General features: G+C 40.9%; 1 protein-coding gene across 3 annotated transcripts; it reads left to right on the top strand.

Moving 5' to 3' along the window:
* The first annotated feature begins 81 nt into the window (after nt 1-81).
* LOC127358610 (DENN domain-containing protein 2A-like) lies at nt 82-12,074 on the top strand. 3 transcript variants are annotated; one of them, XM_051391831.1, is made up of 20 exons: nt 82-238; nt 2,404-2,475; nt 3,697-4,827; nt 5,024-5,112; nt 5,645-5,739; nt 5,824-6,033; nt 6,269-6,362; nt 6,478-6,528; nt 6,628-6,830; nt 7,449-7,558; nt 7,846-7,915; nt 8,211-8,288; nt 8,379-8,519; nt 9,000-9,148; nt 9,757-9,934; nt 10,053-10,094; nt 10,214-10,322; nt 10,750-11,019; nt 11,099-11,185; nt 11,302-12,074. In XM_051391831.1, exons 2-20 carry the CDS (start codon nt 2,417-2,419, stop codon nt 11,331-11,333), a joined length of 3,198 nt encoding a protein of 1,065 aa, XP_051247791.1. In that variant the 5' UTR covers nt 82-238; nt 2,404-2,416; the 3' UTR covers nt 11,334-12,074. The 3 variants fall into 3 exon arrangements, with proteins under 3 accessions (XP_051247791.1, XP_051247792.1, XP_051247790.1); XM_051391832.1 differs by lacking the exon at nt 82-238 and adding an exon at nt 958-1,309 and having other exon boundaries at nt 6,484-6,528; XM_051391830.1 differs by lacking the exon at nt 82-238 and adding an exon at nt 959-1,309.
* The last annotated feature ends 1,645 nt before the right edge of the window (nt 12,075-13,719 follow it).

The raw sequence follows: 13,719 nt of genomic DNA, 5'->3' as shown, positions 1-13,719 counted from the left end.
AGTGGCATTACAGGCTTAAAGAGGCACAGAGTGCAGTGACAGCAGTAGAAACTGAGCAAGACAGCTGTTCAGCTTTCACCTGTCACTGTGCCACTTGTGAGGGTAGAGACAACCCTTTATTGGCTGCAGGCAGATTTCGACATAGTTTAAAATCTGCACCGCCACATAAACAGTCCACTTCACCGCCTGGCACTGCAACAGGGATCCAGCACTGAACTTGGTCAGCACTTGAATTCTGGTAAGCCTTTAACAATGACATACCGTTAGTTTGGTTAATATATACTGGTTTTTAAACTGCATGTACACATTTTAAGGGATGTAAATTTACTATACAAGGTATCGTCTGTTTAGATTACTTAAGATTACAACTTAAGACAAATTAATAAATATAAAAAAAGAAATAGACACATATATTGGAACCTTGGGAATGGGTTAAATAGAAAACAGAAAACAGTTAAAAAAAACTCAAAGGTTAAACAAAGTATTTAATTGTTTTTGTAGTTGTACTATTACATCTTGACTATGTGAAGTCATTTGTTTCATGACAGCTAAAAAAAACGTACGTATTATGATGATAGTTTCTCTTTGAACGTGTTTTCAAAGCCCCTTGTAAATTCGTCTTTTGTTTGCAGTTTGCAAATCTAATTCATTTCTGTATGAAAATGAATATTCAATTGGGGCAAGGTGGGTGGGCTGGCGTACTACAGCTGCATAAGCAACTGTAGCTTGGAAGCAGCTGTGATGTGAATTCCAACTAACTTCAGATTTGGAGGGAAGAAATGTAATACAATGACGTCCGTCCCATATGTCAGTAATTTTCCTGCAGCCAGAGGGCAAGATTATGACGTTTAGTAGTTTAAGTCAGTATTAATAGTGATTCATTCATTCTAGCTTCTTCATAATGTCAGCTGTGAGGGATGCATGAAGAGAGAGAGAGAGAGACAGGCAGGGAGAGAGAGAGAGAGAGAGAGAGAGAGAGAGAGAGAGAGGGAGGAAGTCACATCCAGGGTGTGTGGGCAGAGAAAGAGTGAATGAAAGTTGGAGATTGGAGAAGAGACAGGGAGACAAGTGTACAGTACTTTGAGGTGAGACCCTTATGTCTCTATTCTCATCCACTTAAACAACTGACGACTCACTTCGAGGCTTAAATCTAATTAGAAAACCTACTGCAGACTGTTTAACCTGGACATACAGCACACTGCACCACAGTGGTTTGGAGGTTATACCAATGGATACTCTTATAGCAGCATCGGTTGTACTGCGCTGCCATTTCACTTACGAACACATGGAAACTGTACGACAGAAGGAGGTAAGAAACAGATTAAATTTGGTATATTTAATATACAAAATGTGATGAAGGCCAATGTGATTTCAAAAGACTGTGTTGTCTCATATTTTCATTGGATTTCCTGCACCTGAAGTCCAGTATTGGAGAATAATTTTATTTCATTCTGAATTAATAAACTCATATGTTCGTGTTGTATTATTTATTTAGGTTAAAAAAAATCATCTGGGCATATGAATTTCCTAAAAGCGACCTCTAGCATAAAGAAAACTGTACCCACTTTTTGATTAATCGTGCAGCTCTTGATGGCTGGCTGTCTGTATCACGCAGTAAAGTATTTGATTGCCTTGTTTCCCAGATAATCAGCTATAGCCTATGTCTTTAAGGGGCTGTGTGCAGTCCCTCTGCTCAAGCTACCCTGTCATTTGGACTACATATCAACTAAACAAATGATGACAACGGCCTCAGAGCTGGGAAATTACCAAGCATTATCTTGGAGGCCACTGAACTTTGAAACATTGGCCTTAGAGATGTGAAAGTATGAGAGTCAAGAAGAGGAGAGCACAGTGTTTTAGTCGCAGTGAAGGTCAAAGGTTGGTCTCCTGTGAGGGGAAAGCAGCAGAATAAAGAGCACGCAATAAGAAAAGAAAAGACAGTTAGTGATTCAATCACGCAAGAGGTCCCTAATGACTGTTGAAATGTTGGTTTGTGTGATGAACTGCTCGAGGGAGTTGCACCGAGTCCCTGGCTGTCATGTTTTTCCTTGAGTCTGCCCAGCTGGCCCCCAAATACTGTAAATTACCAGCTGTGAATGAATGGTCACACTGCATAAAATGTCAGTCTCTCCAAGGATCTTAATCTCATTCTGATACACAATGTGGAAAAAAAAGTTTTCAAGTGTGTGCAGAGATATTCAGTCTCAGTGAAAAGGTCTGACACTAATTGTCAGCTCGAGCCAAGCCAGACAGGATGCCAATAAAAATGTTAATGTTCACACTCAGAGCAAAGAAATGCTTCGAGAAATAAATGAATTGGCTGAAGGTGAATTCTTCTCTCTCTCTCTCTCTCTCTCTCTCTCTCTCTCTCTCTCTCTCTCTCTCTCTCTCTCTCTGTCTCAGGTGTACAGTGATCATGGCAGCCAATAAGAGAATGACCACCAGGACGGACTGCATTTACTCCACTATCAACAGGTTTGTATTAGAATAGCTTTATTGGTGAACTTTTTCCCTATAGGAAGTGAACATTTTCCCTCACAAATTCATCCTGAGCTTGAGAAAAAAGCAACATGGTTTAGATTGCCCTTTACTCATCGCATTCATTAAGGAAAAGTCAGTAAAGGTCTTTCAACTTAGGGCTTCCCATTTCCTCCCGTTTATTTATTAAAACATAACGGTTTGATGAAATGGGCCCCGGTCCAAGTATGTGTTTATTTAGCAAGGCTGATGAGAAGAAGATGCTCGGTCATAGGGTTGTCCTCTGGCATTTACTCTCAGGCTGAATTTTCCCACTGTCGCCAGAAAAAGACTACGTGTCCCCTAACTGGCAGTCAGTGACCGTACTGGAAAGTTCAGGAAACTCTGGTAGTCTTTTGATGGAATATTATCGCAGTTTCCTGATTGAATTTAGGTTTGTAAATGTGTCGTACCCTAACAGCCTATCAGATGAGCTGAAGAATCAGTAACCAAATGCGTACATTTCAATTGATTTCAAAGTAGATGTTATTTAATACCTTTACTCACGAAAAAGTACATATTCTTACATTTTTTCATCCAATTAATGGGCTGGTTTCAACTTCTTATCCATCTACTTTCAGCTAGTGTTGACTATCCTGTACAGTTTCAACTGTTGACATTAAGTTTAGCCAACTATTTCGAAAATATATATACATTACTTTTATCTAACTATTTCAGCTACTCTGCTTGCTCACTAACTCAACTGTGCCACACCATATGTTTTCCTTTTCAAGTAATTTGATGCCTAAACCTTACCAAACTGTGTCCAATTTTACTATTGTTACTATGACAATGAAGGTCCTTTTGATTTCCTGTTACTGGTACGGTTACATAGGCCAGTTATAGACTAGTCATTGAATTATACTGAATTTCCTATAGAATAGGATAGAATAGAATTGTATATTGCTTTTCTTGGTTTAGATATTGGCATTATATATTGGCCATCGGCAACCCTGCTCTCTAAATATTGGCATCTACATCGGCCATTGAAAATCCCACATCGGTCAATCACTAATATAGGCCTATGTTATTTTGGGAGTCATTGACAAACAACCTTATCTCTTGTTTAGGTATGAGGGCGTTTTGCAGAATTGCTTGAAATGTCATTTGGCGTAAATATAGCCTACTGAGGTTGTAATAAGACTTCAGTAAAAGTGTTTTTTATCTTTGTGTGTTTAGGCTAAATAAGGGCTGTCTTGGTGAGAGAAGTAGTATCCAAATCGCTTCGGTGGAAAACAAGAGAGCCGAGCAAAGAAGAGAGGGGGCACCAAAGCGCCCCTTCACCCCATTAGAAAACCTGAGCAACCAGGGGGAAGAATCACCTGTGATGGCTCACAGGAGGTCGACCTTTGACCCTCACAGCAATGACAACACTCTCTTGGTAGGCAACAAGCTCCCCAGATCCAATAGAGGCAACATCAAGGACAAGATTTCTCTGTGGGAGGGGAAGGAACCCCCTCATGCACCTATTACCTCAGGTTCTTTGGGCCAGTGTGCCAGCGTAAAAAGGACAGAATCCCTGACAAGAAGCAACAGTACAGCTTCTGATGAGCATAGCGCAGGGAGCTGCAGGAGAGTAGCCCATAAAGAAAAGGAAAATCTTGGGAAAGAGAATGTAGGAAAACTTGGGGATTCAAGGCCCTCTTCACCAGTTGAAACTGGGAAACAGCAAAGAGGGACGCTCAAGAGCAGCCAGCCCAGTGAGCACCAAAAAGGGGAGGATTGTGACAGAGTTGTCCATTTGGAAAAGCAAGATCACGAGAAAGAGAATGTAGAAAAGCTTAGGGATTCGAGGCCTTGTTCACCTACGGGGGCAATGCAACAGCAGTTGGGGACCTTGAGGAAAAGCAATGACAGGAGAACAGCCGAACAACCCAGCCAGGAGAAGAGAGCTGTATTCACTCTTTTCAAAAAGCTGGAGGCTATGGGGGAGAATCACGGGAAAACTCCTACAGAGCTCGGAAACTACTTCAGCCCACCTAGCAGGGACAGACCAGTAGAGGTGAAGAAGAAAGAATCTGAAGTTTTGGGTCAAACTAGTGCAGTGAAATCCTCTGAGGCCAGAGAAGGGAAGCAGCACCAGGAGAATGTGTACACAGAGCCAGGGGCGCCCCCCATCAACCCAGTCCCCAAACCCCAACGTACCTTCCAGCATCCAGCTACTGCCTCTATTGGGAGGAGTCAGAGGCAGGGGAGAGGGCAGAGGAACCTCCCCCCACTGCCCTCCATCTCTACTAAAACTTCCTCCAAACCTCCCTCTGGTGTCTACGGGAGACCTAGGGGTGAAAGAGTCAGAGACAGCATCAACAGGTATAGAGGGAACAAAAAATTAATTAAACCAACATAAAATACAATATTTAGTTTTGTGGCTATAGTAACTGTTAGACCTGACATTGCACTACCTGGATGAATGAGTAAACTCTACACAGAGTTTAACGTTTGACCATATTTAACAAATTAATTCATACTGTGGAACTAATTTGCACTTTTCTGTTCACCATGACAGGAAATCCTTTGAGCTTGAAGACCTTGCAAGGTCAACTAGCCCATTGTTTTCTCGCTCACTGTCTCAGGAACATCACTATGAGGATATAGGTCAGACACCTCTGTTATCCATAACTGATTTCAGAATTAAAGAAATTATTTGACATTTTATCAAATACACTTTTTTTCTGATAGTTAAGTGAGAAGATCAATACCAATCTCATGTTTGTAAATATGCTTAGCTTAGTATAAGGCTGGAAAAAGGAAGAAACTGCTAGCCTGGCTCTGTCCAAAGATCAGATTTTCAGAAAATCAGCTTTTCCTTTAAAGCAGCTCTAAATCTCACTAATTAACATGATGTAGATTGTTTAATCTGTACCAAAAACCCAGTTTTAGGGTTTATGAGCAAGTGCTGGACAAAAAAAGGATTTTTGATCTGATATTTTCCCACTGCTTCATGAACTACATTAATATAAATGAAAACATAAATGCTCAGTATGGTCAAATTTACAAATATTGAATATGGGCGGCTTCAGCCCAAAAAATATATCAGAATCACATATTTGAGACTATAGACTATTGTTTTGCCTATAAAATGCCTATGAACATGTATTGAACGTTGCCATTTTTGGTCTCCCTGCAGACTCGTCCAAAGAGAACCCTTATGAGGACATAGAGCTGGAGAGCCAGTGTTCCCAGCAGTCTTTGCCCTCCTCTCCTGGCGCTGATACTACCAAGGTCCCTGCAGTACAAGCCAAGCATAATACTTTACAGTGACAATGCTTCTTATTTAAATGTATTAAATGATTTTTGTATCTACAGACCTCGAGGCCTGGGTTCTTCAGGCAGAACTCAGCCAGGAGCTTTAAGCTGCTGGACCTGCGGAGAAGCAACCAGTCCACCCACAGCACCAGCAGCGGGGGGGTTTCATCTCCACCCCAGCTCAGCCCTCCTTCCACTCCCACTGGGCCTGAACACACTTCCTGGCTGACTGGGGATCCCTACAGCCGCACCTGCCGTAGGATACCAACGGTGCGTGTTTGAGTGCATATTTTAGAGCTGTATATGTATTTTCTTTTCCAGAATCCCTGAGGTAAAGTAGAGGGTTTTATCTTACAACATTTACCACCACCTTTAACTGAAATCAGGTGTGGCTGCCAGGTTTCACTGTAGCTTCCAAAATATTATTAATTGGTGTTCTCATCGTTGAGGAAAGACATCATCCTGTAGTATTTCTTCACACTGAGTCAGAGCCTTTTTCCAACAGGTAGTACTAAGAATCAACAGCATCTTTGAGGCTCGGATCGGGAAGAAACATCTGCGAAGGATCTATCATTACGCTGAGACAAGCTCAGGGAGAGGTGATGATGTTGAAATGATGATCATCCTGAAGATATGAGACTTTATTCTGTGTTGTCTAATGCCTATAATGTAAATGTGGGGTTTTGGCTTAACACACCTGGCTTTTGTTTGCAGTAACAGATGAGAACAGTGACTCTGAGAGTGAAGTTGAAGAAAGAGCAAAAGGTAGATTAACACACAACTCCTCTTTTTGTCTTTAAATCTTTACATCTTTTGACATCCTCAATTTATAACAATACTGTATATCCCCTTCCTCTTTTCCAGCTCAACGGCAGCGTCTGGTGTCAGTCCAGTCCATATTGAGCCAGCCAAGCAAGTCTCAAGTCCACTACAACGGTACCAACAGCTCTCTGGAACAGGAGCTCCACCAGCGTCAGCTCTTTGAATATTTTCTAGTTGTGTCACTGCATAAGTCGAAAGCTGGAGGCCACTATCTGCCGGAGGTCACACAGCAGTTCCCACCAAAGGTGAGGAGCAGAGGAGTGCTTGAATCTTTACTAGCTTTTGGTGGTAATTTTGTTTGTAAGGGGAAATCCACAGATTGTACACATTAAGTTCAGTTACGTTAAGTAGTCAGTACCCAGCGTGTGAAAGCAGTTGTAAAATGTCTTCAGTTGCTCCAGAGGGAGCTTTTTAAAAGTCATGATCTCATCATCAATTATTTCAACTTGGGCTTGAGGCTTTAAATTTGTAACAGAAAGGCTGAAATACAAAATGTGGGATTTGAAAGAGGTTAGGATATAGGAGGCAGGAAAGGTCTAATGAAAGAATCCAGGTGCATTATGGGAAATGAAGGATCCGTCTTTTTTGGGCTCGGCCTCTTCTGCAGTCCACAAACTTTACGGAAATCCCTTAAGTACCCCTTTAACTTCTGGGACAGAATGCCTTAAAATAGAACCACAGACAGACAAAAGTCAACATTTAAAACAATTCAAAATATGTGACTGATCACAAGTCTACCGGACAAGATTCTGTGAATTAAACGATTATGGATACATACCTATGCGTGAAATTGTAATGGAAATTAAGTGAATGAAAATACACCAAAGTACCAGTCCCATAGCGTCATCGCTGTTATGTTGCAGCTGGAGCGGAGCTTCAAGTTCATGAGGGAAACGGAGGATCAGCTGAGGATCATTCCTCAGTTCTGTTTCCCTGATGCCAAAGACTGGGAGCCGGTGGAGAGCTACCCAAGGTGAGAGTATGAAAATGAACTTAATGCCACTGTTTATGAAACTCCACACAAACTGGAGTCAGTTTAATAGTCAAAATAGTTTTAAATACTCAAATTCAACTCTTATTATCACTAGTAATCTTGCTGTTCAAGCCCCAATACATGACTGCTGTGTGTGGATATGTCCATTTAGGCTGTTCACAAAAATAATACATTTCAGTATTATCTGTGTGTATTTCTCATATGTACAATCAAAATATGCTAATCACTTGTTTGTTTGTGTATTTGTTGTGGGTCCTCCCTCATAGTGAGATGTTCGCTTTTGTTTTGACTGGAGAGGATGGGAGCAGGAGGTTTGGATACTGCCGGCGTTTACTGGTAAATAGAAATGAGTAGAATAAATAAGTGCACCGCTACTGAACAGGAAGTGGCTAAATACCACGGTGACGGCTGAGTAAATAAGCGTGCCAAAATAGTCGGCGTGCCTGTGGGAAAACAGTCCATCTCAGAGTCTGGGAGGAAGTGTGTGAGACTGGGAAAATTGGTATGTGTGTGCCTTTGCCTATGTTTCTGTCTATGTATTTCTACAGTATGTGTGTGTGTTTCAGTGCTATTGATGGGTATATTAATGTGTAAGAGCAGCAGCAAGTAAGCTTTCACCTTTTCCTTTCAGCCCAGTGGAAAAGGCAAACGTCTACCGGAGGTCTACTGTATTGTTAGTCACCTTGGCTGTTTCAACCTGTTCTCCAAGGTAAAACCCTCCCACTGGTTCCATGTGATAATATTGACATTAAAGTCATCAAGCACATTTGTAAAGTGTGTGTTTTTGTGTGTACTGTAGGTGCTGGATGAGGTGGAGAGGCGGAGGGCATTGTCCCCTGCCCTTGTGCAGCCTTTTATGAGAGCCATCATGGAGGCTCAGTTCCCAGCTCCAGGCAGAACCATCACCATTAAAACCTTCCTACCCGGCTCAGGCACTGAGGTGACTGATAGTGGAGCAAGTAAAACTGGAGGCTGCATAAATACTGAAATTAGTTTTCAGTATCTAATTAGTTAGTAAAAGAAAAGCAAATAGCCTGTTTTTGAAAAAAATATGTTTGATTGTCCATTAGAATTTCAAGTTAGCCTACTGTCGTCTCTACTGGGGTAACTTTAATGCTCATGTCAGCATTTTGAGTGCTATAATCTCAAATTTAGTGATGCAAAACATTCATTTAGCTGGAGTTTGTGACAAGAATAAACCCCACTTTTAATAAAAAAGAGTTCAACTAGAGTAGAAGCAACTAGAGTGTGCAACAAATGTCTTTTTTCAGGTTGACTTCCAGTGATAAGCACCTAGTAAACTAGTAAAACTACTCAGAGATCAATAAAGGTCACACAATGAATGCCCATTTAAAAACTATAAACTACTGTTGTTTTCTTTTAACTTTGTAGATTTATCTTTTATTCCACTTATTCCCAGGTGATGGAGCTCTGCCGACCGTCAGACTCACGCCTGGAGCACGTGGACTTTGAGTGTCTGTTCTCCTGTCTGAGTCTACGGCTGCTCCTCCGGGTGTTCGGGTCTCTGCTGCTGGAGCGAAGGGTCATCTTCACCGCTGACAAACTCAGGTCGGTCCTTTCACTGGAGCCATTTATCCTGCAGGCTCACATAAAATACTGGAATCTGTAGCTATGTGACAGCTCATTTGATGGCTCTTGAAATATGAGGTTGAACATCCTTCTTCCACTGTTTATGTAATTATGGAGTTGGCAGATATTAGGTGCAAGCGTCAGGGATGTTTTCATTATTAAGTTGTGGGTGGTCCAGACCCACATTTTAAAATAAATTTAAGGCAGCCCCAGTTTTATTCAGGGAACATGCCAGAGAGATATTTTGAGGCCAGTCTGTTGAGTTGTTGTGCTGGGGCCAGTTTGTTTGTTCTGCAGGAGAAAGCCTGTGGGAGTCAGAAAGAGTGCTCACACTAGTAGAGGGCTGGAATGCAAAGTTGAATGACGTAAATGAAAGAAGTATGTGGCTTTGCTTTCCTCTCTGGGAAATGTTATTACTTTAGGGACCATCCACAGTGCTTAGACAGTATTTTAGACCATAGCACCCTCATGTGGTGAGAATAAGTAAGTTACTGATTTTCTGTATCTTTGTCTGCCCATCCCTAACTCTCATCCAGAAAAAGAGCCTATCATTTAAAGATATCTTATCGCTGTGTCTCTCCTTATAGTACTCTCTCTCAGTGCTGCCATGCTGTTGTGGCGCTGCTTTACCCCTTTGTATGGCAGCACACTTACATCCCTGTACTGCCCTCGGCCATGCTCGACATCGTCTGCACTCCGACCCCGTTCATCGTTGGCCTGCTGTCCAGTTCCCTGCCCCAGCTCACTGAGCTACCGCTAGAGGAGGTCAGAGAGGCACAAAGAGTCATCAGAAGATTAAATTATGTACAGCTGTGAACAGATTTATCACATTATTAATGCAAAAGTGTTGTACATTTCAATAATTTTGTCTTCCTATGCACAGGTTCTGGTTGTCGATCTTGGAAACAGTCGGTTTCTCAGACAGGTAGACCATGCGTTGAATCATGTTTGTGTGCTTTGCATGAGCTGCATGAATGTAGAACAAATTATTCCAACCTTAACATGCCCACAAATGGATTTTCTATCCTGTTTTGTCACATATAGTTGGATGATGAGGACTCCATCCTGCCTTCTAAGCTCCAGTCTGCCCTGGAGAATGTTCTGGAGAGGAGAAGAGAGCTCGCTAATGAGAGAGGAGGAGACACACCCAGTGGTGAGACATAACAAGGACTGAAATATAAAAGCATAGTTGAGCAGCACCTTGTGGTTGTCATCAACCATTGTTTATTCAGGGAAATTGACTGAGCATTAAGCTCTTTTACAGCGATGTCTGAGTTCACACTGATACGAGCTAGAAGGATGTACAATATATGAAAAACAACTGCAATAATAACAATGAAATGACAAAAAAGTAAAAAAAAAAACAAATAACTAGCAGACTTGTCTGGAAAGATTAGAGCGATAAAAACTGATAAAAAATCTAATAACATCCTATAAATGATAGGATATACTGCACCAGTAAATACAATAAAATGTAGAAAGGTTAAAAAATAAAAATAATAAATAGTCATGTTTATGAATGAACCAAAGCAGGAGTATTTTTGTATGTATGCTACAATCATTCCTCCTCTTCTCTTCAGACGCTGGCCATCTTAGCACCGTTGTTTCCGAGGCCTTTGTCCGTTTCTTCGTGGAGCTGATAGGCCACTATCCACTCTTCATCATCGGAGAACGGGAAGACGGCTACTCCTCCTCTTCTTCCTCCCCGGTCCCGTGCTCCTTCCAGCGCGAGGGTTTTCGTAAAGCAATCCCGTCTAAGACTGTGCGCCGCTTCCTGGAGGTCTTCATGGAGACCCAGATGTTTGGCTGGTTCATCCAGGAGAGAGAGCTCCACAGGCAGGCCCTGAGAGGTAAAGGGCTGCAGTAAAAAGAACAGGTTCAGCTGTTAGGAGGTGATCTGGTGATTCATGAATCTTTCTCTTTCTTCAGGACTGTTTGAAGTGAGGGTGCAAGAGTATCTAGACTCCATCCACGAGAATGAACACCGCAGGGTTAACAGGTTTCTCAAAGGCTTGGGTAAGGTTGTTTCTGAGCAATTCTTAGCTGGAATTTTTTTGTTATAGTGAAACAAACAATCTACTCCAGGTTTATTCTCACCTCAAAACACTCTTGTTTCTTTTTCATCACTCCAGGAAACAAGATGAAGTTTCTGTCCAAGAAATAATGGCACTATAATGGAACAAAACAGACAAAAACTAAAGAGAAGAACCACTGAAACAAGGAAAGACTTCACAGACTGCTGAAATTTGACAAAAGAAATTATCATTAAGTGCTTTTTCAGAGACACTTGTCTATGCCATCCTCATCTGTGTCAGTGGTTGAGACTGAGGGTTTTACTCAAGGACTCGTGATAGACAATCACAAACTGTTCCCATCAATGGAAAAACCTGCTGTATTTCACATAAATAAAGAAACTTGGGACTTTAGACTAACAAAAAAAATGAAGAGGGAGCTGGTTGGGTCGCTTTTCAGGCAACAGCATCGATGAGCACAACACAATGTATAAAAATAAAATCAGTCTAGGTATCTTGGTGCGAGCTACATATGGCTGACAAATTAAAGCCCAACCACACATTAGGTGAATAATATGCTACACACTTTGGTGGTCACCCTTTGTAACTCATGGTCATAGTATTTTCTGAATCCACTAGGGGGCAGTAGTATATTTTTCTCTGATTAGATTATGTTGACACTGATAGTGACTGACCAGAAATGACACAGACCCACTTTCCCATTATTTAATGCTTCTATTTTCTTTTAGTCATAACAGTGACAACATCACAACTGCTCGACTCTGTGACAAGTAAATAAATATTCTCTTTCTGTTGTTTTGAATTGCTGGGTTATTGTCATAGTGCTGTCATGGTTATTTCCATTGAAATAAATACCCAGGTCTTATAAATGATTGCATTACATGTTTAGAGTTTGGATGCCATTTTTGTAAACTTTGTTCATCTCCTTCCCCACCATCCGAGAGTTTGCAAATTATGAATGATATTAAATTACTTTATGGTAAAAAATGCAATATATCCAATGACGCTGTGCATGTTTGACAATATAAGTTTTGTTGCACGCTGGAAAATCCTGAGAAGAAAATCAAAGCCAAGTGAATTGTGTTCACTCAGCATTTGTGTGCCAGTTTTACGCGGTGAGCAATCTGTATACCACCCATTTGCTAACCATTCACTGCTGTGTTTGTGTGTTCGAAGTTATTTGGCCTTTTTATTACAAAGAGCCTCGGTTCGGAGTTGGTGGCAGCTTTACTATTTTAGTCTCTGAGTCATGGAAACAAAGCCGATCTTTAGCCCGCGAAAAGGAAAGCACATCTTTGTCAGCATGAAAACATAACACAGGTGCAGAGCAGAGCATAGTAGTGTATTGTCTGAGGACTAGTGTGCTCAGTTTGTGCATGCTAAGCAAGCCCAAGGGCCCCGGGGCATCACACAGCACCTAACCTGTCACCCTGTTAGTGGCAAGTTCACACACACCTGCTGACACAGATGTTGATGCATATACACAGATGCACAGAACAAAGTACAGAGTATAAACAGAGGCTTATACACATACACACACACGTACTCTAAAACATTAATTCCCAACCAAGGGTACTTGTACCCCAGGGACCACCACTGTTACATAGGGTACATGGGACGACTGTAGATCAGTTGGTATCTAAGCTAAAAATGGTCAGCTATAGCACCTGGACACTATATGCACCGAGTGTGTGTGAAAAGTAGCAGGCGAGCAAGGAATTTTAAAGCTAAAAGTAACAAATAAGTTCTAATAATAATCTTTATTATTTATGAATACTAATGGTTAAACAGATAGGCTAAGAATAATGGATCCATGGTTGAAATAGATAGCTAAAAGTAATGGATAATGTTTACAGTTAGCTGTGGATAAACAGTTTAAACAGATGGATGGCTAAAATGAATAGTTAAACTGTTGAAATGGTTAGCTAAAAGTAATGGGTAAAATAAACAGATATAACTAATGGTTATACTAGTTAGCTAAAAGTAGATAACTGTTCAAATATGCGTTAACTAAAACTGTTTGATTAATGGTTAAGATAGCGAAAAGTAAAATGTTGAAACGTCGACCTGCAACTGTATCCACTATTAACCTTAACATTGACAGTTCAGTTGTGTGAAATTGGAACAATATCCACTTTTATATAATCAATAGTGTTAAATAGCATCCAGTTAAGACACTACAGGTAAAAAGGGTAATATTTTTTTAATAAATATTACCACGAAATTCAGATAATTATTTTCTGTATTACAAGTTTTCTGAAATGTTTTATCTAAATACGTAAATGAGGTATTATCTAATGGTAGCTATTTTTGCATTTAGGAGAAGAAAGTCAGGAAGCAAATATACAAAGTATAGTAGTAAACACCTAACTGTGTAAATGGGCGTTTTCTTCCCACTAGTCTGAGCCCAAAATCTCACAATCGACCAGTGCATAAAAAAATGTTTTGGCCTGTAGCGTTGCCTTATGAATCAATTCAAATGAACACATTAGGAACATGACACTAAGTGTCAATGAA

Source organism: Dicentrarchus labrax, unplaced genomic scaffold (assembly GCF_905237075.1).
Source record: "Dicentrarchus labrax unplaced genomic scaffold, dlabrax2021, whole genome shotgun sequence".
NCBI lineage: Eukaryota > Metazoa > Chordata > Actinopteri > Moronidae > Dicentrarchus > Dicentrarchus labrax.
The sequence above is the reverse complement of the archived record's forward strand: the minus strand, read 5'-3'. Positions and strand labels throughout refer to the sequence as shown.